The sequence below is a fragment of the Pygocentrus nattereri genome, chromosome 27 (assembly GCF_015220715.1).
Source record: "Pygocentrus nattereri isolate fPygNat1 chromosome 27, fPygNat1.pri, whole genome shotgun sequence".
Classification (NCBI taxonomy): domain Eukaryota; kingdom Metazoa; phylum Chordata; class Actinopteri; order Characiformes; family Serrasalmidae; genus Pygocentrus; species Pygocentrus nattereri.
Genome location: NC_051237.1, coordinates 28,435,796 through 28,458,295, shown reverse-complemented (window position 1 = coordinate 28,458,295; position 22,500 = coordinate 28,435,796). Strand labels below are relative to the sequence as shown.

Sequence of the window (22,500 nt, the reverse complement as noted above, 5' to 3'; positions counted from 1 at the left end):
CCAGTCCTCTCACACTCCGCTCCCAGTCCTCTCACACTCCACTCCCAGTCCTCTCACACTCCACTCCCACTCCGCTCCCAGTCCGCTCCCAGTCCTCTCACACTCCACTCCCACTCCGCTCCCAGTCCTCTCCCAGTCCTCTCACACTCCACTCCCACTCCGCTCCCAGTCCTCTCACACTCCACTCCCACTCCGCTCCCAGTCCTCTCCCAGTCCTCTCACACTCCACTCCCACTCCGCTCCCAGTCCTCTCACACTCCACTCCCACTCCGCTCCCAGTCCTCTCCCAGTCCTCTCACACTCCGCTCCCAGACCTCTCACACTCCACTTCCTCTCCGCTCCCAGTCCGCACCCAGTCCTCTCACACTCCACTCCCACTCCGCTCCCAGTCCTCTCACACTCCACTCCCACTCCGCTCCCAGTCCGCTCCCAGTCCTCTCACACTCCACTCCCACTCTGCTCCCAGTCCTCTCACACTCCACTCCCACTCCGCTCCCAGTCCGCTCCCAGTCCTCTCACACTCCATTCCCACTCCGCTCCCAGTCCGCTCCCAGTCCTCTCACACTCCACTCCCAGTCCGCTCCCAGTCCTCTCACACTCCACTCCCAGTCCTCTCACACGCCGCTTCCACTCCGCTCCCAGTCCGCTCCCAGTCCTCTCACACTCCACTCCCACTCCGCTCCCAGTCCGCTCCCAGTCCTCTCACACTCCACTCCCACTCCGCTCCCAGTCCTCTCACACTCCGCTCCCAGTCCTCTCACACTCCACTCCCAGTCCTCTCACACTCCACTCCCACTCCGCTCCCAGTCCGCTCCCAGTCCTCTCACACTCCACTCCCACTCCGCTCCCAGTCCGCTCCCAGTCCTCTCACACTCCACTCCCAGTCCGCTCCCAGTCCTCTCACACTCCACTCCCAGTCCTCTCACACGCCGCTTCCACTCCGCTCCCAGTCCTCTCACACTCCACTCCCACTCCGCTCCCAGTCCGCTCCCAGTCCTCTCACACTCCACTCCCAGTCCGCTCCCAGTCCTCTCACACTCCACTCCCAGTCCTCTCACACGCCGCTTCCACTCCGCTCCCAGTCCGCTCCCAGTCCTCTCACACTCCACTCCCACTCCGCTCCCAGTCCTCTCACACTCCGCTCCCAGTCCTCTCACAATCCACTCACACTCCACTCCCAGTCCGCTTACACTCCGCTCACACTCCGCTCCCAGTCCTCTCACACTCCACTCACACTCCACTACCACTCAGTTCCTCTGATGGGCTCCAAACTTTATAGTAAACGGTGATTAAGAATCCTTTCTGTGCCCTAAAATAAAGTTTAGTAAAGTACTCTTGATTTGGGGGATAGCGATTAGTGACTGTTCCTGTTCCCTGTAATAGTTTCCCCAAAAATGGCGATTAGGGTCCATTTCTGATCCCAATAATATAAAGATTAGGGAAAGTTTATATTATAGAGGAAAGTGGTTAGGGACCATTTCTGTTCCTCATAATAGTGTTCCCTGTGACAGTAATTATGGACCATTTTTGTTCCATATAATAGTAAATAAAGACCCCTATTCACTATTACAGGGAACACTGTAATAGTGATTAGGAACTACTTCTGTTCCCTGTTTAGTGATTAGAGACCATTTCTGTTCCCTGTAACAGTGATTATGGACCATTCCTGTTCCCTGTAATAGTGATTATGGACCATTCCTGTTCCCTGTAATAGTGATTATGGACCATTCCTGTTCCCTGTAATAGTGATTATGGACCATTCCTGTTCCCTGTAGTAGTGGTCATGGACCATTTCTGTTCCCTGTAACAGTGATTATGGACCATTCCTGTTCCCTGTAATAGTGATTAAGGACTATTCCTGTTCCCTGTAGTAGTGATTAAGGACTATTCCTGTTCCCTGTAGTAGTGATTAAGGACTATTCCTGTTCCCTGTAGTAGTGATTAAGGACTATTCCTGTTCCCTGTAGTAGTGATTATGGACCATTCCTGTTCCCTGTAATAGTGATTATGGACCATTCCTGTTCCCTGTAGTAGTGGTCATGGACCATTTCTGTTCCCTGTAACAGTGATTATGGACCATTCCTGTTCCCTGTAATAGTGATTATGGACCATTCCTGTTCCCTGTAATAGTGATTATGGACCATTCCTGTTCCCTGTAGTAGTGGTCATGGACCATTTCTGTTCCCTGTAACAGTGATTATGGACCATTCCTGTTCCCTGTAGTAGTGATTATGGACCATTCCTGTTCCCTGTAATAGTGATTATGGACCATTCCTGTTCCCTGTAGTAGTGGTCATGGACCATTTCTGTTCCCTGTAACAGTGATTATGGACCATTCCTGTTCCCTGTAATAGTGATTATGGACCATTCCTGTTCCCTGTAATAGTGATTATGGACCATTCCTGTTCCCTGTAGTAGTGGTCATGGACCATTTCTGTTTCCTGTAACAGTGATTATGGACCATTCCTGTTCCCTGTAATAGTGATTAAGGACTATTCCTGTTCCCTGTAGTAGTGATTAAGGACTATTCCTGTTCCCTGTAGTAGTGATTAAGGACTATTTCTGTTCCCTGTGATATTGATTATGAATCATTCCTGGTCCCTGTAATAGTGGTTAGGGAAGATTCCTGTTCACTGTAATGGATTTTACCATAAGGAATAGTAATTATGGAGCACTGTCCCCTATAAAAGTAGTAATTAGGAAACCCTGTTGCCATGTTATGTTAAAGTAGACCATTCTTGGCTCTGTTGAGTGACAGAACCCACCAGACTCTCTCAAGTTGGCCATAAGTCTGAGCTGTGTGGTTACTAAACCTTCCATCCACATTCAGTCAAAACCCTGCAGATGCAGAGTGCTTCTCACTACTTACTACTCACTACTGATGCAGCCGCCTTCAGGACACTGTGGCCTATTTTCCCAGCTCAGTTAATTCTGTGAAACTACTCTCTGAGAAACTTGCAGGCTACAGGAACAGAAAACAGGAGCCAGTACAGATCATATTTTATATGGGGTGAAAATTATAAGCAGCCATGGCACATAGAGTAACACTGCAGTAGGGTAGCTGCGTACAACCACACGGAAAAGCTGTGAAGTGCATCTTTAAGAAAACGCCTATAAAACTCTGCATCAAAACAATCTGAATATTTTAGTTGTCTTACTTTTGACACCGTTTGTGCTGATGTAAAACATTGTAGTGTACCCATTTTCTGAGTAAACATAGTGAAACTGGTCTAACGACACTTCCTTGCTGTCCTTAACCTTTAGCTAAACTCATTTAACCAGGAAAATGACCAGTGTTGTCGTCCACGTGACTTTTGGTGACCGGGTCAGTGGGTTAATAGATCTTATTCACGACTCATTACTGGAATTGATCCAATGACCGTGTGTAGTTGAATGCATAAAGGGGCTTGTTTAGGGCAGCTGACTCACATCTAGCTGTTAGGATCCACAGCTGTAGCCAGGAAGCTCCTTAATGACATGCGGTTGAGCCTGGTCACCGTCTCCTGCTTAACACAAGCTTCTGTAAACGCTTTATTCTCTTCATTTCAGACGCTCCCATGCATTATCCCTGCATCCTGGAACTTCAGAATAGATCGATTTAGTTTGGTAGTTGGGTAGCTATGACAGTGGGGAACCATCAAATAAGCCCTGCCAGGTCCCAGGAACTTTAATGTCACTACTTATATTCACCTAATAAGCTAATTACAAGAATTTGAGCCATTATGTTTTAGATCAAAATGCCTTTAAGCTTGTGAAAAGCACACACAGAGTCAGCGGTGCCCAAACTTTTGAATCTTGCTGTATTTATGGAGGCCTTCATGTGAAAAACCCCTCAACCTTTTTCTCACGTCATGGTGTTTTCACAAAACGCTGCTGAAACGTGAACTCCGCTGGGCCTGTTTCAGCTCCTGGTCTCGTGTTCTCACTCATGTTAACGGCTGGATTGACGTAAAGCCTCTTCGCTCTGTCTAATTCCCTCTGCAGGAGTGTGAATAGAGGCCTATTGAAAGAGCGTCCTTGAGGATGTGTTTCACACCTTCAGCAGCAGTTTTAGACGCGGTAGTGTGTAGAGTTGAAAGAGTAGCTACATTCCTGCTCTATTAGTGTGGTCAGAGGTATTTTTTGAACTCAGAAAAATATCCATCGAGTTTACTTGGTTCATATATATTACTTAACACAGGTGTTCCTATTCAGTATCCTCACTTTTTTAGCTTAGTATTCTGGCTGGCTTTAAATCCTGAGCTCATTCAGGATCTAATAGTGAGTGAACAGAACTGTCATCTGTTTCTGTTCTGATCTGGTGCTCAGTAAAATCACTATTTCAAGGATACGTATGTTAATAAGTTAAGAAACTGTCATATGGAGAAAATACTATGTTTTTACTGTGTTGCTTAATATTGCAATTGTGATACCCCTTGCAGTATATTAACCACGTCTGATATTTGAAGTTTCCTTGGGTCCATATATTCTCTGAGCTTGCCTGAGGTCTCAAGCATGTTTCCTAAACAAATGCATTTAAATTTGCGTTATATAAATAAAAGCAAAAAGAGCATGAAAAGGTAAAATAGGTAAAGGGTTGGATTCATAACACACACAATCAGATTTACTTTGATGTTAACAGCAAATATCATGGTGGTAACATGCATCCTGGTTCATTAATAAGGATTATATAAGGATTATATTTATTTTTTATTTATTTATTGTTTTTATATGTTAAAATAAATATAATTTGTGCACTAAAATTAGCAAAAAAATGTCCTAGTTGAGTTCATTCCCTGCTGAGGAACTTATTTTTACTTTCTCCAATGCATGAAGCTTTCATAATGTGAAATATTTCATCTCTCCTGTCACCTCAGGTTACGTTGATCGAGACAGATGAATCAGGGCTGCTTTGAAGCTGTCAGGTGCCCTCAGTGAGTCAGATGTTCATATAGCGAGTTAAACCCGTGCAGTATGCATATTCATGTAGCAGTAAAGCCACATTCTTTAATCCTCCCCAATGGCATATACGCTTTGAAATGCCTCTTCTAACATTTCCTATAATTATTTCTGGCTTGTAGTTCATTTAGACCAGTGGAGAAGATTCAGATCTTTGATCCATGCCATATTTGCGTTTATAAATAGAAGTGGAGATATTATAATTATCATTTTAAATTGACAAAAATATATTTGCACAAAGAAAAAGCATTCATTATATTTTTATAATGTTTTGATATTGGTTATACTTAAAGAATTAGAATAAAGGGCCAGTATGTCCAGTATGGCCAGTAGGACCAGTTATGTCACTGTGTAAATAATTATGTAAGACTGCTAATATTAATAATGATAAATTATTAAGGCCAAAAATTCTAGTTTGTTTGTGTTATTTTTTTCAGAATGAGCACATGTACAGTTTTTTAGCACTCCTCAATACCAAATACAATACTGAGCAAGCTACGTAGGGTTAAGTAGTTGCGAGTGTAAATAAGTGCAGTGTACCATAATAGTTAAATTATTCAAATGTAGCTGGTTTCAAATGATGTGCATTAGCTAGCTATGCTACATTAGTCATCTTTGATCAAGTAGCGCTGCTGGAGAAGTGTTTTTATGTCAGAAAAGCGTTTCTGTATATCTGTAAGTAAAGTACATTTCATAGTTTTGATCTTCATCTGTCTCTTTTAACAACAGTCTCACAGTGAGAGCGTGAATCACATCTGAGGCTAGCGCATCTAAGGAGCTCACTTCAGGAGGTTTTCGTCTCGTTGGAGTCTTTTGACCGGCTGGTTAAGCTGTAGTTGGCACAGATGGACTTCAGTACCAAATGTTGACTTTTTCTCCTCTGTTTTGTTGGCCTGTGTGTGTCCACCCGTATTAGGGAGGTGGTTATGATGGTGTGTGTTCCAGGTGGGAATTTGCCAAGGTGGAATGTTTAAAGTGACCAGCGACTTTGTGTCCAACTGCCATAGAGTCAGTAACACTTCTCTGTGTGAGCAGAACCTCCTTCACTGACCGCTTGAGTTGTTTGGCTTACGTCACACGGTATCCACTGGTATCGGATGATGATACCGGAGCATTTCTGTGAGGTTGAGTACAAGTGAATGAGCACAGAAACACCTGTGGATGTTTTCAGATCTGAAGCAGCTTGATCTTCTCCTCTCTCTCAGAGATCAAAGCTTTCAGTGCTGTTTATCTCATTCTAGTGTCTACCAGGTCTTCCAGGTGGTTGTTAGGAGGCCCATTTTCTCTGCAGCTTAATCCGTTTTTGAAACACTGCTTTCTCACTTCTTTTCTTTTGACTTTGTCCTTCTTTATGTAAATGGATTATCTACATCTAATCTTAATGTGTACATAATGATTGTTTTTACTGGGAGTTAAATCTCAGACTTTTGATCAGTGCAGTATGTAAGGGCATTGTATTTGTTTTTGTTTGCAGGCCAGAGACTGTCCTTTAACCAGCTCCAACTTTGTGCGAATCACCAAAGAGCTGAAGAACAAAGACCAGTACAGCCAGGTCCTCTTCTCTGGATTCGTTAGAATGGTAGAAAAGCTCTCTCTCTCTCTCTCTCTCTCGCTCTCTCTCTCGCTCTCACTCTCTCGCTCTCTCTCTCTCTCGCTCTCTCTCTCTCTCTCTCTCTCTCTCTCTCTCTCTCTCTCTCTCTCTCTCTCGCTCTCTCGCTCTCTCTCTCTCGCTCTCACTCTCTCCCTCACCAAGATAACTAATTTAGCAAATGTACAGACTTCATCCTCTTTCACGTTCTCACTTTCTCTCTGTCCTTCTCTTTTGTGTTCTTTGTGTGTTGTACTTTCACACTGTCTCTCTTCCTCAGCCTTTCTCTCTCACTCGCTCATTTTCTCACTTTCCCTCTTTCACTTTCACTAATTCTGTACTCCCAAAGTCTCTCTCTCTCTCTCTCTCTCTCTCTCTCTCTCTCTCTCTCTCTCTGTTACATAACCTACATTGTCCTTTTAAAGGTCAACATATAAAGGTCCAGTAATTTATGTACCAAAAATAGTCATCATTAATTTTTATATTTCCATTTTTCTGACCTCTTTAAAGCAGAATAAGTCTGTGTTTACGTTTAGATATTTTTATCCTATACTAGTACATCAGCACATACTGAGACAGATTTACAGCCAAGAAGGTAAAATGAACATAAAATGTTGTGGCTCCCAAAGTGGTTTGATTTTTGTTGGATGGACGAAATGGCTCTTCTGAATATTTGGGTTGCTGACCCCTGCTCTAGGCTGTTAGGGTTAGGGTCATGTTACCATACGTTTCTTTTGGCTAGTCAAGTATCTAATTTGTTCACATTAGAGGTCAATTTAAAACCATTGATTACTATATATTAGTATTAGTATTTCAGTACTTTTTTATTGGTATTTTTTAGTATTAGTATTTCAGTACTTTTTTATTGGTATTTTTTAGTATTAGTATTTCAGTACTTTGTAAATTTAATTTAGAACTTCCCTCCATGGAGTTCTGAGTAACACCTGCAGGTCCTGTGACTCCCAGCACATCTCCCCCGCTCTCTCTGCTTCTCTCACTCCTCCTCTCTGTCTTCACCTCACACTTTCTGTTTCTCTTTTCTGTTCTTGCTCTCTCTCAGTTCATTTGGCTTTATTATGTTTAGCATATTAACGTTTTTATACTAATGTGGTTACAATACTAGCAAAGCCTCGTGGTGGGGTTATCAAATGACATGATCAAATTCAATTACAGAAAGATTTAGTTAGAAACTATATTTAATTATAATAACTATAATTCATTACAGAAATGCAGCAGTGTGGGAACAAATAAGTCTAATAAATCTCTCTCTCTCTCTCTCTCTCTCTCTCTCTCTCTCTGTCTCTCTCTCTCTCTCTCTCTCTCTCTCTCTCTCTCTCTCTCTCTCTCTCTGTCTCTCTCTCTCTCTCTCTGTCTCTCTCTCTCTCTCTCTCTCTCTCTCTCTCTCTCTCTCTCTCTCTGTCTCTATCTCTCTCTCTCTCTCTCTCTCTCTGTCTCTCTCTCTCTCTCTCTCTCTCTCTCTCTCTCTGTCTCTCTCTCTCTCTCTCTCTCTCTGTCTCTCTCTCTCTCTCTCTCTCTCTATCTCTCTCTCTGTCTCTCTCTCTGTCTCTCTCTCTCTCTCTCTCTCTCTCTCTCTCTCTCTCTCTCTCTCTCTCTCTCTGTCTCTCTCTCTCCCTCTAGCTGAACTGGTTCAATAACACAAAGGACAGAGCTCTGCTCATCACAGACAAACACATCTACAGACTAGAGCCGAAGAAACACTTCAAGGTGCAGAAGCGGATACCTATAGAAACTGTGAGTACAACACAGACCTGTGTATATGTACCTGCACTGCACGTCTAAAAATATCCACACAGCCCTTCAGCCGTTCGATCGTGCAACTAATATAATCTCCATAGAAAAGAACTGACCAGTAGAATGAGATGCTCTGGAATAGCTGGAAGGTCACCATGCTCAATGAGAAGTGTGGGCTAGAGGGGTATAAAGCCCCCCAGCATGGGGCTGTGGAGTGATAGAGCTTGAGTATGAGTGATCCAGCATCGACCATCCAACATCAGTACCTGACCTTACTAATGCTCAATCATATCCTCACAGCAATGTTCCAACATCTCATGTAAAGCCTTCCTAGAAGAGTAGAGGCTAAGCCTTTTCTAAGCCTAGTCCTAATCTTATCCTGTGGTTTTACTAATTAGGTTTTGTGCTGCAAAATTTCTTGTTTTATTTTTTCACATTTTAACATTTGTCGGGTTTTATGTGCTAAAAATGGTGATTTTTCATTTTCTAAGACCATTTTCCAACCTCTCTTTATCCCGTAGAATTAAACAGGCCATTTTTGTTACTGGCCTTTTAGACTGATGTATGACTGATATATGTAAATGAGTCCTGGTTGTGCCTCATTCAAAAAGCAGCCCAGACTAAAACACTCCTTATAACTTCATTGTGAATGGGCGGGGATAAACTGCTGTAGACTGAATATTCAAATTAATGTTAATGTGCTGTTTTTCACAAAGACAGTGGATTTTTAACTGTGTGAACTGGGGAGCTTTGATCTGAAGCACTTCAGCACTTTTTTCTGTAGTTTTCCCACATAGTCAGGGCACCATTTGTCCTACAAATGCATGAAAACAAACCGAAAAGTACACACTGCATACAACGCAAATGCATGCAGATGAATTCATGTCCCACGCTGGGCCTGTAACTCGTCCTTCTCTTTTAGCTGTAGGTCACATTGCCTGCATTAGAGCGGATGTAGGACCAACCTGATCTCACCTGATGGAACACACACACTCGTATATACACTCACTGACAGAGTGGAACAGCAGAGTTTCTGCATGGTTTAATAGGGTCACTCCGCCTGGACAGGCCGCATGTCCATCCGTCTGTGTCTGTGTGAACCGAACCACCGGGGCTGTGTTTGTGAGGTGTCTGACCTACATTCTTTTAGCCCCGTGAGCAGAATGGAGCTACATTGTGCAGGAGGGATTTGGTCACACTGTGGCACCGACAGTCTGAGCCCCCTCGCACGGTTGCACATAGACGTTGGGTTTTATACAGTGTCAGGACACAGGGTATTGACCTCTATATATATATATATTGTTGTTGTTGTTGGAAGAAAACCTCATATCTCAATTTTTGACGTTTTTCAGTTTTTGACATAATTTGAAAGTACCTGTTGTTCTTTATATTGTATATAAATTTCATGATGAATGGACTAAAAGAAATATCCGAAAATGACTTGGGAAAAATTCTGGTTCCATTGACTTACATTAAAAGTAAAGTAAGTTATTTTCTTCTCCTGTAAAGTTATCAATTTGGACATTTTTTCCAACAGCTATATACAGCATACACACACACACACACACACACACACACACACATTGGTGTATGGTTTGATATAGCAAGTGGTTTTACACTTTTCATTTAAAATAATTATTGATGGATATGAAATGTTTTATTGGTCCTTTAAATCGTAACTGTTATACCTGAGTATAAAACTCTGTAGGTTCTACAGAGTATATAATGTACAAAAGCGCACACACACACACACACACACACGGTTTTAGGGTGTATGGATGTGTGCTTCACGCATCTCCAGCTCTAACAGGATCAGATCTCTCTGCAGCAGAAACAGAGGGACGGCTGCAGTTTAGACACACTGCAATATTTGCTTCAGTGCTTTATCCTCTTTATTCTCCTCCGTCTGCTCTTCTACATCTATTACACTCATATCTTTCTCACGTTAAAGTGATACAGTGGAGAAAAATTAAACGGTTACCCTAAAAAATGTAGTTAATCAGTCGAGACGCGTTTGGGGTCTGAACTGCTACTTTAGTTTTAGCGCTGGGGCTACAAGGGTCATGTAGCTGAGAAGTACCGGAAGCTTACACTGCACCAGTCAGCCCTGTGCTACATCAACACACACTGTGTGGAGTGGCTCGGGATCTATAATATACTTGATTATGTGGTTTCTGACTCTGTATGATACTGTTTAGAGCTTGACTGACTGGCGAATAAACTAGGTCATTATTGATCTTCTGTATTGTATGGAAAATATCACCAATAATGCACCAATAACAGCCAAACTTTGGTCCCAGCATCACAAGCACTGGGCGACTTTAGACCGTTCCAGTGGGAAACCCAATGCAGGACATTCACTATTTAACTGTGTGACAGAGACAGACTGAACTGGTAAATCTAAACACAACAATCCATCATGGTTAGAAGAACAAAGCCACGCAGATAATGAGATGAGAATAACTGTATAAACACAAACTGCTTATTTTCTGAAGAGAACTCATTTTTCAAAAAGAGAAGGAACAGAGAGAGGCATAATGGAAACAAAATAAACAGAAAGCTCACCTGTCGAAAGAGAGGAGACCGTTAGGATTAACCCTCGTGTGGTGTTCAGGTCTGTGAGATGTTTACCAAAAATAGAAAAGATGTGGTTTATTATTTCAGCCTCAGACTCTTGGTCTTTGCTCATTTTCTGTGAGGAACGTATAAAATAACCCATTTTCAGAGCTTCACTCTGTTCACCCCCCACACATTTATACTTCACATGTGGTGCTGGGCTGAATCTGTTCTCCCCCTACATGGCCTGCTGTTTGTGTGTTTGTGTGTGTGTGTGTGTGTGTGTGTGTGTGTGTGTGTGTGTGTGTGTGTGTGTGTGTGTGTGTGTGTGTGAGGGTGGACAACATGGACAGGCTGCTGACTGGCTACAGCTGCTAAAGTAGAACCCTACGCTGGACACTTGTGATATTTTAAACATCTTGTATTTTTACATAAACTGCTATGTCTGTGTTGATTTAATAAACACTAATGTGGTGGTTAAACCAGACCACTGAGTAACACACACATCAACACCAGACAAAGGGTTAAAACCTAATGCTTTGCATTTTTTTGGGAATTGGCAAAATGGTTTATACCTTATATACCGTATATACCTTTGCATCCCATTGGAAAAGCATCAAATGCAATTTTAAATCAAATCAGCCATTGGTCTCCATTTAAAATCATTAGGATCCTTTAAATTGTGACATCAACCCATGAAAAAGCCAAAAATAAATGACAAAACCATCAGGATGCAACAGAAAGGCCTGAGGATTTTGTGGGCTTTTTCACGCTCAGAGTGTTGGAATGCATGGGTGTTTGCAAACAGCCAGAACTGGCTTTTTCTCTATCGGTGCTCAAAACTGACTCATCAGCTTTGATGCTTTTTCATGGCAGTGAAATTGAAAGGCTTTGAGTTTAAGTAAAGTGACCCCACAACGGGTAAATTTCACCTCCACATTTAACCCATCCGTGCAGAGACACACTGAACACGCACACTAGGGGGCAGCGTACACACTTGCCCAGAGTGATGGGCAGCCCTATCCACAGCACCCGGGGAGCAGTTGGGGGTTAGGTGTCTTGCTTATGGCCACTTCAGCCACATACTGTCATCTCAAGGGATCGAACTGGCGACCTTCCGGTCACAAGGCTGGTTCCCTAAACTCCAGCCCACGACTGCCAACCTAGACATAATATTAAAGTTTAAAGGGTTCATTTGTGACATTCTCTATAAAACTCATCTTTAAATAGCATGAACACTAATGGACAATACGACTGCAGAATGAACTACATTATTTTCTAACAGCGTATTAAAGCGCATGTGATGCTGTCTGAGTCGAGCGTCTGTCCGTCTGCGCTGTCCGAGGGAAAGTAGACCACGCTGACGAGGTTTATTCAGGCTCAGACAGGAATATTGCTTTGTTTTTTTTGTTTGTTTGTTTTTGTTTTTATCCACGGTTGCCAGGTCAGTTCTGAATTAATCTCGTTGCACCGCGGCCTGACGCACTGCTGGAGTGATTAGCACACAGGCTTATTGTGGAGGGAACTTGATGTGTCAGCTCAGAGCCGGTAGGATAACGTGACACACTTTAATCAGCCTGTTTGTGATGATGGCTGGCCGCATTATGTAACCTGGTTTGTGTGTGAAAAGAATTCGTGTGCATATTTGTTTAATTTGAACTTAACCCTCTACTTTTCTTTCATAAAATAGACCTGATTATTAAATATCAAAACATTTTTTTAAATAATATGTGCAGAGGTCATTGTGGGCTGTGTTGCCTTGAGGTAACACTACGCGACAATGGGAAGAAATGATATAGAGGTGTGTTCCCTGAAGTGGTGGGACCACTCAGCACCACTGAATGGGTTTGATTAGTTCAGAAAATCATCAACCAGCTTCTCAGACTGAACTTTGGAGGCGTGGAAATGCATCCCTGCAGGTTTCCTTAGAAAATTGAAAGTGAATGGAATAAAAAACAGAAGCTGCGATAAATAGGGGATTCATTAAATATATATAAATATATAATAATATAAATATAATATAATAATGAAAAATAGTTGTTCTGTATAATCCTCAGTTAAATATGTGTTTTCTGTTGATGCTGAAAATGAATAGCTTGGCTGGTTTAACTGGAAATGAAATAAACTAAGTGTGGTCTCTGACATTTGCTCAGTGCTTTGTGTGTGTGTGTGTGTGTGTGTCCAGCAGAAATGGGGTCAGTGTGTGTGTGTGTGTGTGTGTGTGTGTGTGTGTGTGTGTGTGTGTGTGTGTCCACTCTGTCTCCAGTAAAGAGGCTTAATAGTAACTGAACTCACTCTGCGTAATGTATTAAGTTTTCTTACATGTAAAAAATATGTATAAAAAGACAGAAATAACAGCATTTATATTAATCCCATGCTGTATAATAACCCCAGGTCAGCTATAGGTAAATTATATAAAACAAACTGGAGAATTATTAATGCAGATATATTTATGTTAATATTAATTCCCTTGATTACAGAAGAAATGCTGGACGATCAGGTGTCTACAAACTTAACCCTGTTCTTTTTGCCTTAGGTAACCAGTTTGAGCGTATCAAGCGGGACGGATCAGATGGTGGTGCTACACACTGTGTCTCAGGAAGACGTACTAGTGTACCTACAGAGTGGTCAGCTGGGGCCAAAGCAGGACCGTGTGGGGGAGCTGGTGGGGACGCTGTGTGACCACTTCACACGGTGAGTTCATTCATAAAACACCCTAGCTGATGATTACACTCACAGGTCGGAACGTGTCTGATCCCTCCGGGAACCAGGCCAAGCACCCCATGATTTTAAAGCATCAACCTGCTAGAGAACCTGCTGAAACTCTTTCATTACGCCAGCTTCACCAGCGTGAGCGTGGAATTCAAGATCCCACTGTGTTATAATCACGTCACGATATGGTTTTCTGACAATACTGTCAGAAATACTGTCGTCCATACTGACCATCTGCATGGGTCATTAGTAAGAGAGCGTAATTACTCCTGTTTAATTGAACTTGACCGCATGTGAAATATTAAGCCCAGGGGAAGCCCAGCAAATTTTCAGAATTTCTAAATGATTCAATCAAAAGAAAGTGAAATTATTTGTTACAGAAACAACTTAGACTCAGATTTTTTTACTGTGGTGGTGATGGGAACCATGGGTCATGTCTACAACCTACACACACACACACACACACACACACCTTCTAAGCAGCTTCTCCTATTTGGTCATGAGGGGTCCCAGCTTTTATTGAGAGAAGGGCAGGATACATGCTGGACAGGTCGCCAATCACAGGGCATCTATATATATATATATATATATATATATATATGTGTGTGTGTGTGTGTGTGTGTATACATACATATACACTGCTCAAAAAAATAAAGGGAACACTCCAATAACTCATCCTAGATCTGAATGAATGAAATATTCTCTTGAAGACTTTGTCCTGTACAAAGTTGAATGTGCCGACAACAAAATCACAAAAATCATCAATGGAAATCAAACTTATTAACCAGTGGACTCCTGGATTTGGAGTCACACACAGAATTAAAGTGGAAAAACACACGACAGGCTGATCCAACTTTGATGTGATGTCCTTAAAACAAGTCAAAATGAGGCTCAGTGTTGTGTGTGGCCTCCACGTGCCTGTATGACCTCCCTACAATGCCTGGGCAGCTCCTGATGAGGTGGCGGATGGTCTCCTGAGGGATCTCCTCCCAGACCTGGACTAAAGCATCCGCCAACTCCTGGACAGTCTGTGGTGCGACGTGGCGTTGGTGGATGGAGCGAGACATGATGTCCCAGATGTGCTCAATCGGATTCAGGTCTGGGGAACGGGCGGGCCGGTCCATAGCTTCAATGCCTTCATCTTGCAGGAACTGCTGACACACTCCAGCCACATGAGGTCTAGCACTGTCCTGCATTAGGAGGAGCCCAGGGCCAACCGCACCAGCATATGGTCTCACAAGGGGTCTGAGGATCTCATCTCGGTACCTAATGGCAGTCAGGCTACCTCTGGAGAGCACATGGAGGGCTGAGCGGCCCTCCAAAGAAATGCCACCCCACACCATTACTGACCCACTGCCAAACCGGTCATGCTGAAGGATGTTGCAGGCAGCAGATCGCTCTCCATGGCGTCTCTGTCACGTCTGCACGTTTGTGGCCTGCTGGAGGTCATTCTGCAGGGCTCTGGCAGCTCCTCCTGCTCCTCCTTGCTCAAAGGCGGAGGTAGCGGTCCTGCTGCTGGGTTGTTGCCCTCCTACGGCCTCCTCCACGTCTCCTGGTGTACTGGCCTGTCTCCTGGTAGCGCCTCCAGCCTCTGGACACTACGCTGACAGACACAGGAAACCTTCTTACCACAGCTCGCATTGACGTGCCATCCTGGATGAGCTGCACTACCTGAGCCTCTTGTGTGGGTTGTAGAGTCCGTCTCCTGCTACCACGAGTGTGAAAGACCACCAACATTCAAAAGTGACCAAAACATCAGCCAGAAAGCAGAAAGGTACTGAGAAGTGGTCTGTGGTCCCACCTGCAGAACCACTCCTTTATTGAGTGTGTCTTGCTAATCGCCAGTAATTTCCACCTGTTGTCTGTTCCATTTGCACAACAGCTGTGAAACTGATTGTCAGTGTTGCTTCCTAAGTGGACAGTTTGATTTCACAGGAGTTTGATTTACTTGGAGTTATATTGAGTTCAAAGTGTTCCCTTTATTTTAATGAGCAGTGTATATATATATATATATACACTATTGTTTTAAAAAAGCCACTTCCAAAGCTTTTGAGAAGCTCAGGCCAGTGCAGTAGTCCAGTTTGAGCTTTAGATCTATGTGCTCAGAGCACAAGCTACACTGCACTTTACAGATACAGCCAAGGAACTCTTTGGAGGTTGAAAATCAGTTCATCCAATATGTTTGAGTGAAACAATAAAAACGGGGAGAAAAGTGCAGATAATGTTTTTACCACATAACTGTACTTAGCATGGTCTGGTAAAAGAGACACATCTGAAGCTCGGCTGTAATGAAGTTTAATTAATTAGTTTCAGATAAATAAGCCTTAGCTCTGCGAGTCGGTGGGGAAGGGTATTAGATGCATATTAGGATGATTAGTTGGTCACAGATTGGGATAAGGCTGCAGTTTTAGACTTTAATCTCTAGAGCTGGGCAGACTTCGTTTATCCCCAAAAGATGGGAAATCCAAGACATTTACAGTCCTAAATCGGTCCCGGAGTACAGAGGGATAGAGGCTGTTGAGCATTTGTAAACATAACTGTCTGTATATTTCACATATTTTTTGTTACAGTGATTTGATGTTTGTGTGAAATCCAAAAAAAAAAAAAACCAACAACAACAACAAAAAAAAACTGTTTCAGACACACAGACACTTACCCATCAAAAGTTTGGGGACTCCCAGCATTTCTAAATGTCTTTAATTTAAATAAGCATGTTTTCTGTTTGGGTTTGCAAGCACTGCAGTAACACTGACATGATGGTGGTGTGTTAGTGTGTGTTGTGCTGGTCTGAGTGGATCAGACACAGCAGTGCTGCTGAACAGTGTATGTAGTGCTTAATTTTTAATTGCCAGTTGCATCTAACATAATTTTGCTGACACGTTAAAAGAAATGTTTCATAAGTGGCATCTAATTTTTGCATATTCAGATTTCTTTCTACAAATCAATGGGCCTAAAAGGTTAATGCATGTAAATTAGCATTGTTCATAACCCGGACCATCAGCTTCTATTTAGTCTGCCTTTAAAGTTGTTGTTGAACATGTTGATTTCTGTTAGGAACTGTTATTAACTGTAAACACTATGAGAGCAAAATGACTGTCAACAAAATACACTGAAAGTGGCAATTACCGGGGTCCAAGCACTGTGTGCCTTTATGGAGCCAACAGAGCACAAATGATGGGTGAAGCTTTAAGAACGACCTCCACTTACAATAGAGGTGGGTCTCAAAAGGACATGCCTGTCAATTTTCACATATACTTGCCTTGCCTTTACAAGTGCAGCGTGTCTTAAAAAGTTTTTTTTCTCTTGCTTTTTCTCTAATTTCATCCGGCTCTTCTGATACATACTGACTGAAGCTAAATTAATCGCTACCAGAAGTGGATCCCCATCAAAGTGAATTGGCTTTGTTGAGTCGAGTGTTGAGTCTGACTGTGAAGTTTATGTGGTTACTAGGCAGTTGTTCTTGTTCACAGTGTGATTCTGGAGTAAATCTCTATCATCCATGCAGTTATTCATTGCTTAAGAAGTACTCACCTTCCTCATCACATATATATTTGTTGCTAATGTTTTTAGTCTCACATCACGGCACATAAGACCATCAAGAAAGCAGATAAAAAAAGACATGTCTAACGATTTGGTTGGCTGCTTCCAGTTTCCAGTAGCCTTACCTAAACACTGCCTTGCAGAGCTTCATATTCCAAATTAAACCAAATTGGCTTTTATTCACGCGCTTAGGCTCTAAAAATGTGTTCAGCAAACTGTTTTAAAAAATTAAAACTAATCAAATATTATCAAGTGGCTATTGCTGTCAAATATAAATGCAAATAAATGCAAAAATAAATAAAATAAAATAGATCACATCCAGTTCTGCAGATCTGAATACTGATGTTGTGGCATTTATTTATTGCCTCTCTCTGACAGTGAACCCAGTCCCCCCGGCTGACAGCAGTCAGTGTGTTGGTGCAGCAGATGTGAGGAGTTTAGGAGTTAGTGAATGTGTGTGTAATCACTTTTCCTCCACGTCCTCCTCAGCTCTGTTGTGCCACCATCTGTGGGTGAATGGCTGGGACGGCTGGGGTCTTGACCCCTGTACGCATTGTCAAAATGAAGACTGGGGGGTGGGGGGTGCAGTTTGGCTGGATCAGATGACAATACACACGCGTGGTCCTGCAGGGGTCGTTCAGCAGTTGTCCTCAGTCCCACTAAGAACTCTGGGTAATTCAAAATGAACCATTTATCATATTTAAGAGAGTTTCTGCGTTTTATTTGAGTTTTAGAAGTGGAGTGGGACTTGTTTTCAGACCAGGAGTTACACACTGAACTCCAGGCCACCTTAAACTCTACACACACACACACACACACACACACACACACACACACCCCTGTGTGTTTTCATCTTCATTTTTTTCTGTCATTTATTATTTATCCTTTACACTGAGATAATCACAGTAGCTTGTAACTGTAAAAATACAAAAACTGCTAAAAGCTTTTATCTTAAATGTGACATTCATAACAGTCAATATGCTACAAACTAAGAAAGCCAAGGTCAGCATTTCTCACTGCATGATTCACATATGAATATTCCTTCATAGGTAATGCAAAGCAGTGACTCTGTAGACCTGCCTGTGGTCTTCTCTTCTCTTCTCTTCTCTTCTCTTCTCTTCTCTTCTGTTCTCTTCTCTTCTCTTCTCTTCTCTTCTGTTCTCTTCTCTTCTCTTCTCTTCTCTTCTGTTCTCTTCTGTTCTCTTCTCTTCTCTTCTCTTCTCTTCTCTTCTGTTCTCTTCTGTTCTCTTCTCTTCTCTTCTCTTCTCTTCTCTTCTCTTCATATTACATGCATCATTGCTCAAATCTGATCTTTCTCATATGATGGTTCAATCTAGTTTAGGTAAGAGACTCAAACCGGTCATTAATGTGATGAACCGGCTCCTGAACTGACCCTCATGAGCTCCTCCTACTCAGTGACGTCACGTGACTGAATCGCTGCATCATCAGCACAAACTAACGAGCAGAACGAGCTTCGCTGAGAAGATCATTAACTCTGATCGGCTCTCAGCTTCATTATTAGAGCCAGACGGAGGAGGAAAAGGTGAGATGAGCTGCTTTTCCACCGTTTACAGGCTTTAACGTCTGTTCAGCGCTGTTGCCATGGTAACGCTGAATGATGACACACGCAGTGAAAAAAAAAAAGCACATGAATTCCAATCTGAGCATCTCATTAAAGTCACACGGCCACGAATCAGATACGTATCGGATCCTGATAAGGATCTAAGACCATGTATGAAAGTGGCTCAGATCAGATTTGAACAGATCAGATTTGTGTCCACACAGCCCTGAAAACACCAGATCCGAGTCACGTTAGGGCTAAAGATCGGACTTGTGCCTCTTCAGCCTGGTAATGTGAGCGCAGCCTCTTTCTCTGCCTGTGTTACTTGTGGCACACAGGCGTTCAGGGTTAGTGTCTCTGATTACATACAGACCACTGTGTTCAGGACGGCTATTAGATTCAACTCTATAATGATGGTTTGAACAATAAGGTTATTCTGCTTTTTGTTTGGGCGCCATGGGTGGCGCTGTCACCTCACAGCAAAAAGGGTCTGGGTTCGATTCCCCGGGCAGGCGACCAGGGTCCTTTCTGATATATATATATATATCAGCTGATATTCAGTTATCAGAAAACCACACAATCGGAATTTCACTCAGGTCATAATACAAGGCCGGCTCCAGTGCTCAGAATGAGATTTTCTACTCTTTCATTCTCTTTCCCTCTATTCATTCATTCATTTTAAAGTACTCCTCCTTTCTTCCTCTATTACTGAGGTCACTTTGACTGTGCCCTCTCACCTGGGCTACATGTATTGATCAGTGTGTGTGTGTGTGTGTGTGTGTGTGTTTATGTCCCTCTCTGACCATCTGCTGAGGCAGCTGGGCGAGTGTTCAGTGAGTTGATTTGCTGATGGGGGTGCTGTGTGGAGTTTCTGTGTTTTTGTAGTTTTAGACTGAAGGATTGTGAGGAGGATTTTGAGACTACCCCAATCCCCCTGCGCCCCCCCCCACCACCACTCCCCCAAACTCCAGCTGTCCTGCCGCTTTAAGTTTTGTCTGTTTGTGCATTGTATTCACAGTAGTATAGTTATATTTGTACATATAGGTATAAATGTAAAGATTCCACATCTCTGAATTAGGAAGAAAGAGAAATACGTCTTTATGCGTTCATTCAATTTTATTCCAGGACGTTTTTGGACCATTTCTAAGTATAATATCATATTTCCAGTATTCATTATTGTTGGATATATATATATATATCATCATCTTCGTTAATCGCTCAGTCCAGATGTGGTCACGGTAGCAGTTGGGAGAGCAGAGAATCCCAGACGACCCTGTTCCCCCACAACTTCCTCCAGCTCATTCCCAGGAACCCCAAGCTGCTCCCAGGCCAACTTAGAGTTATCATCCAATCATCCCTCCAGCGGGTCCTAGGACGACCCCAGGGTCTTGTCGCAGTACGCCGTGCAAGGAGAGTGAGGAGCTCGGCCATCCGGAAGGAGCTCGGAGTAGAGCCACTACTCCTTGTGGAGGAGTAGTGGCTCTACTCCGAGCTCCTCCCGGATGGCCGAGGAGTAGTGGCTCTACTCCGAGCTCCTCCCGGATGGCCGAGCTCCTCACTCTCAGTTGAACTCACAGAAGTTCACGTGTTTTATTTATAAATTTTTTTAGGATGTCCAGCAGTTGTAGTTAAACAATCATGAAATCTGGGGCGGCACCCCCTCAGCCCCCCACTACCAACATCCCTTGCTGAGGGTAAACAGTGTATAGAATAATGTTTACTGCTTAACACAGATAAATATTCCTTCAAACTTAATTAAACATCTTGGAAGGCTTCAGTAGTTGAAAAAGTATAACCATGTTGAAGATCAGCAGCTGGCTAACGCTCTGTAAGCGTATTTATAAACCTGAGGAAGAAAAGCTGTGAGAAAAACAGCAGTTGAAAGTCAGTGTGTGGAGCAGTGACCCAGATCACTGATGGCTTCTCCTCCCCAGAATCTAATCTCAGCCCACTTTTTAGGTTGGTCCAAATGTCAGAGCACCAGAGCTTCTACAAATAACTTCCACTTATCTCTTCTCTTCTCTTCTCTTCTCTTCTCTTCTCTTCTCTTCTCTTCTCTTCTCTTCTCATCTCTTCTGTCCTCTTCTCTTCTCTTCTACATCACTGTATTAGTGAAAATGCATGGAGACGTTGTTGTAATTCCCTGTATCTTTGTTTCTTAGAAAGTGGATGAGAGGCTGCTCTAAACGCCAGAGTGAATGTTGCCCTTTTCTGATCTTTCATAGCTCAAAAACTCTCAGAAGAAAATAGATGTGTCAGTGTGCTGTTGTTGGTGTGAAGGTCTGTGAGTGCGTATGTTCGTAAGCAGGTTTGTGACGCACTCAGAGCTCACTCTCCTCACTTCTCATCCTTGCTGAAACACACTCAGTTGATTGGATATGTTTCTGGTTCTTCTACAGCAACTTTGATGTTTTGGAGGAGCTATCAGGTTGCAATATATTTCTGCTATGTTGCTTCCACTCACTGGCCACTTTATTAGAAACACCTACCCTGTGCTTCCACTCACTGGCCACTTTATTAGAAACACCTACCTTGTACTTCCACTCCCTGGCCACTTTATTAGAAACACCTACTTTGTACTTCCACTAACTGGCCACTTTATTAGAAACACCTACCCTGTGCTTCCACTCACCGGCCACATTATTAGAAACACCTACCCTGTGCTTCCACTCACTGGCCACATTATTAGAAACACCTACCCTGTGCTTCCACTCACTGGCCACTTTGTTAAGTTGTGAGTGGTACACCATCCAGAAATGTCCAGCCAAATGTGGCTCTGTGGAAATTGACCACTGAGGAAGGGTTAGAGGATGTGTATTAACACATGAGCTGCTGCCCAATCCTTGTCCTGGAGATACAGCCACCCCCCCCACCCCCGGAGTTATCCCCCAGGGAACGAAGGGCTTCATCTGAACATTGCAAAGTGTGTTGGATCTAAACTGTTCAAGATTGTAGATCTCCAGAAACAGGACTGGGCACCCCTGAGCCACTAACTGTACAGCTGCAAGGCAGAGGTTTCTAATAAAGTGGCTGGCAGTAAATCAGTACCAGCTGAAGGGAAGAAGGCAGATGCCCAGAATTTGAAGAGGAAGAGCAGTAAAGCAGGGCTGGTAGGGGGTCATTAGAGGAGAGGAAGATCGAAAGAGTGGACAGACAGGCAGAGCAGCAGGAGGCTGGGTTGAAACATGGGGTACATCAGCACTCACATGGAAATGTCACAACAGAGCATGTTCAGCACTCGCAGATTCGCTTGCAGGGCCAAACGTCACCCAGCCAGTCTGATCACTCTGCTTTAGCCAAGAACAAACCTCAGCATGTACAGACAGCTTGAGCTCAGACCACCCTGCAGGGATATCTATCACTATAGTAAAATAGTGCTTTAAATATCAGGCAGTCGATTCAGGTAATAACTGTCTGTGAGGGAGATTTTAGAGGCGCTAAACTCTTCTTTAATGCATTGTTATACTACATTAATGTTTATTGCATTTTTATACAGGGAGATTCACTCGAAAGAGGCCCCTAATATTCTGTAGTAACTCTCGCTAATCTGAACGAAACAATGTGCAATGAGCTCCTCAGCGTATGGAGCGTCGCACAAGCCGGGATGCTCCTGAGTCGGGGCACTGAGGTAGGTGCCGGACAGCCATTGCAACTCTTAACCTCTGTTTGCGGCTTTTTTTTTTTTTTTAATTAATTAATTTATTTCTTTTATTTTACATCATCACATAAACGCGATGCATTAACAAGCATCCCATAACTCAAAAACTGTTTACATGCACTTGACTGGAAAACTCCAGGTCTGCGTGAGTCAGACAGTAATCAGATTTCCACTTTACAACCAGTCGATAAACTC

At 43.1% G+C, this 22,500-nt stretch overlaps 1 protein-coding gene across 1 annotated transcript in view; it reads left to right on the top strand.

Moving 5' to 3' along the window:
- myo1g (myosin IG) overlaps positions 1–22,500 on the top strand; it is a 112,095-nt gene that overhangs the window by 71,769 nt on the left and 17,826 nt on the right. The window contains exons 19-21 of the mRNA XM_037535569.1: positions 6,413–6,517; positions 8,165–8,278; positions 13,371–13,528. Coding sequence (XP_037391466.1) covers positions 6,413–6,517; positions 8,165–8,278; positions 13,371–13,528 — 377 coding nt within the window. The remainder of the gene's footprint in view (positions 1–6,412; positions 6,518–8,164; positions 8,279–13,370; positions 13,529–22,500) is intronic.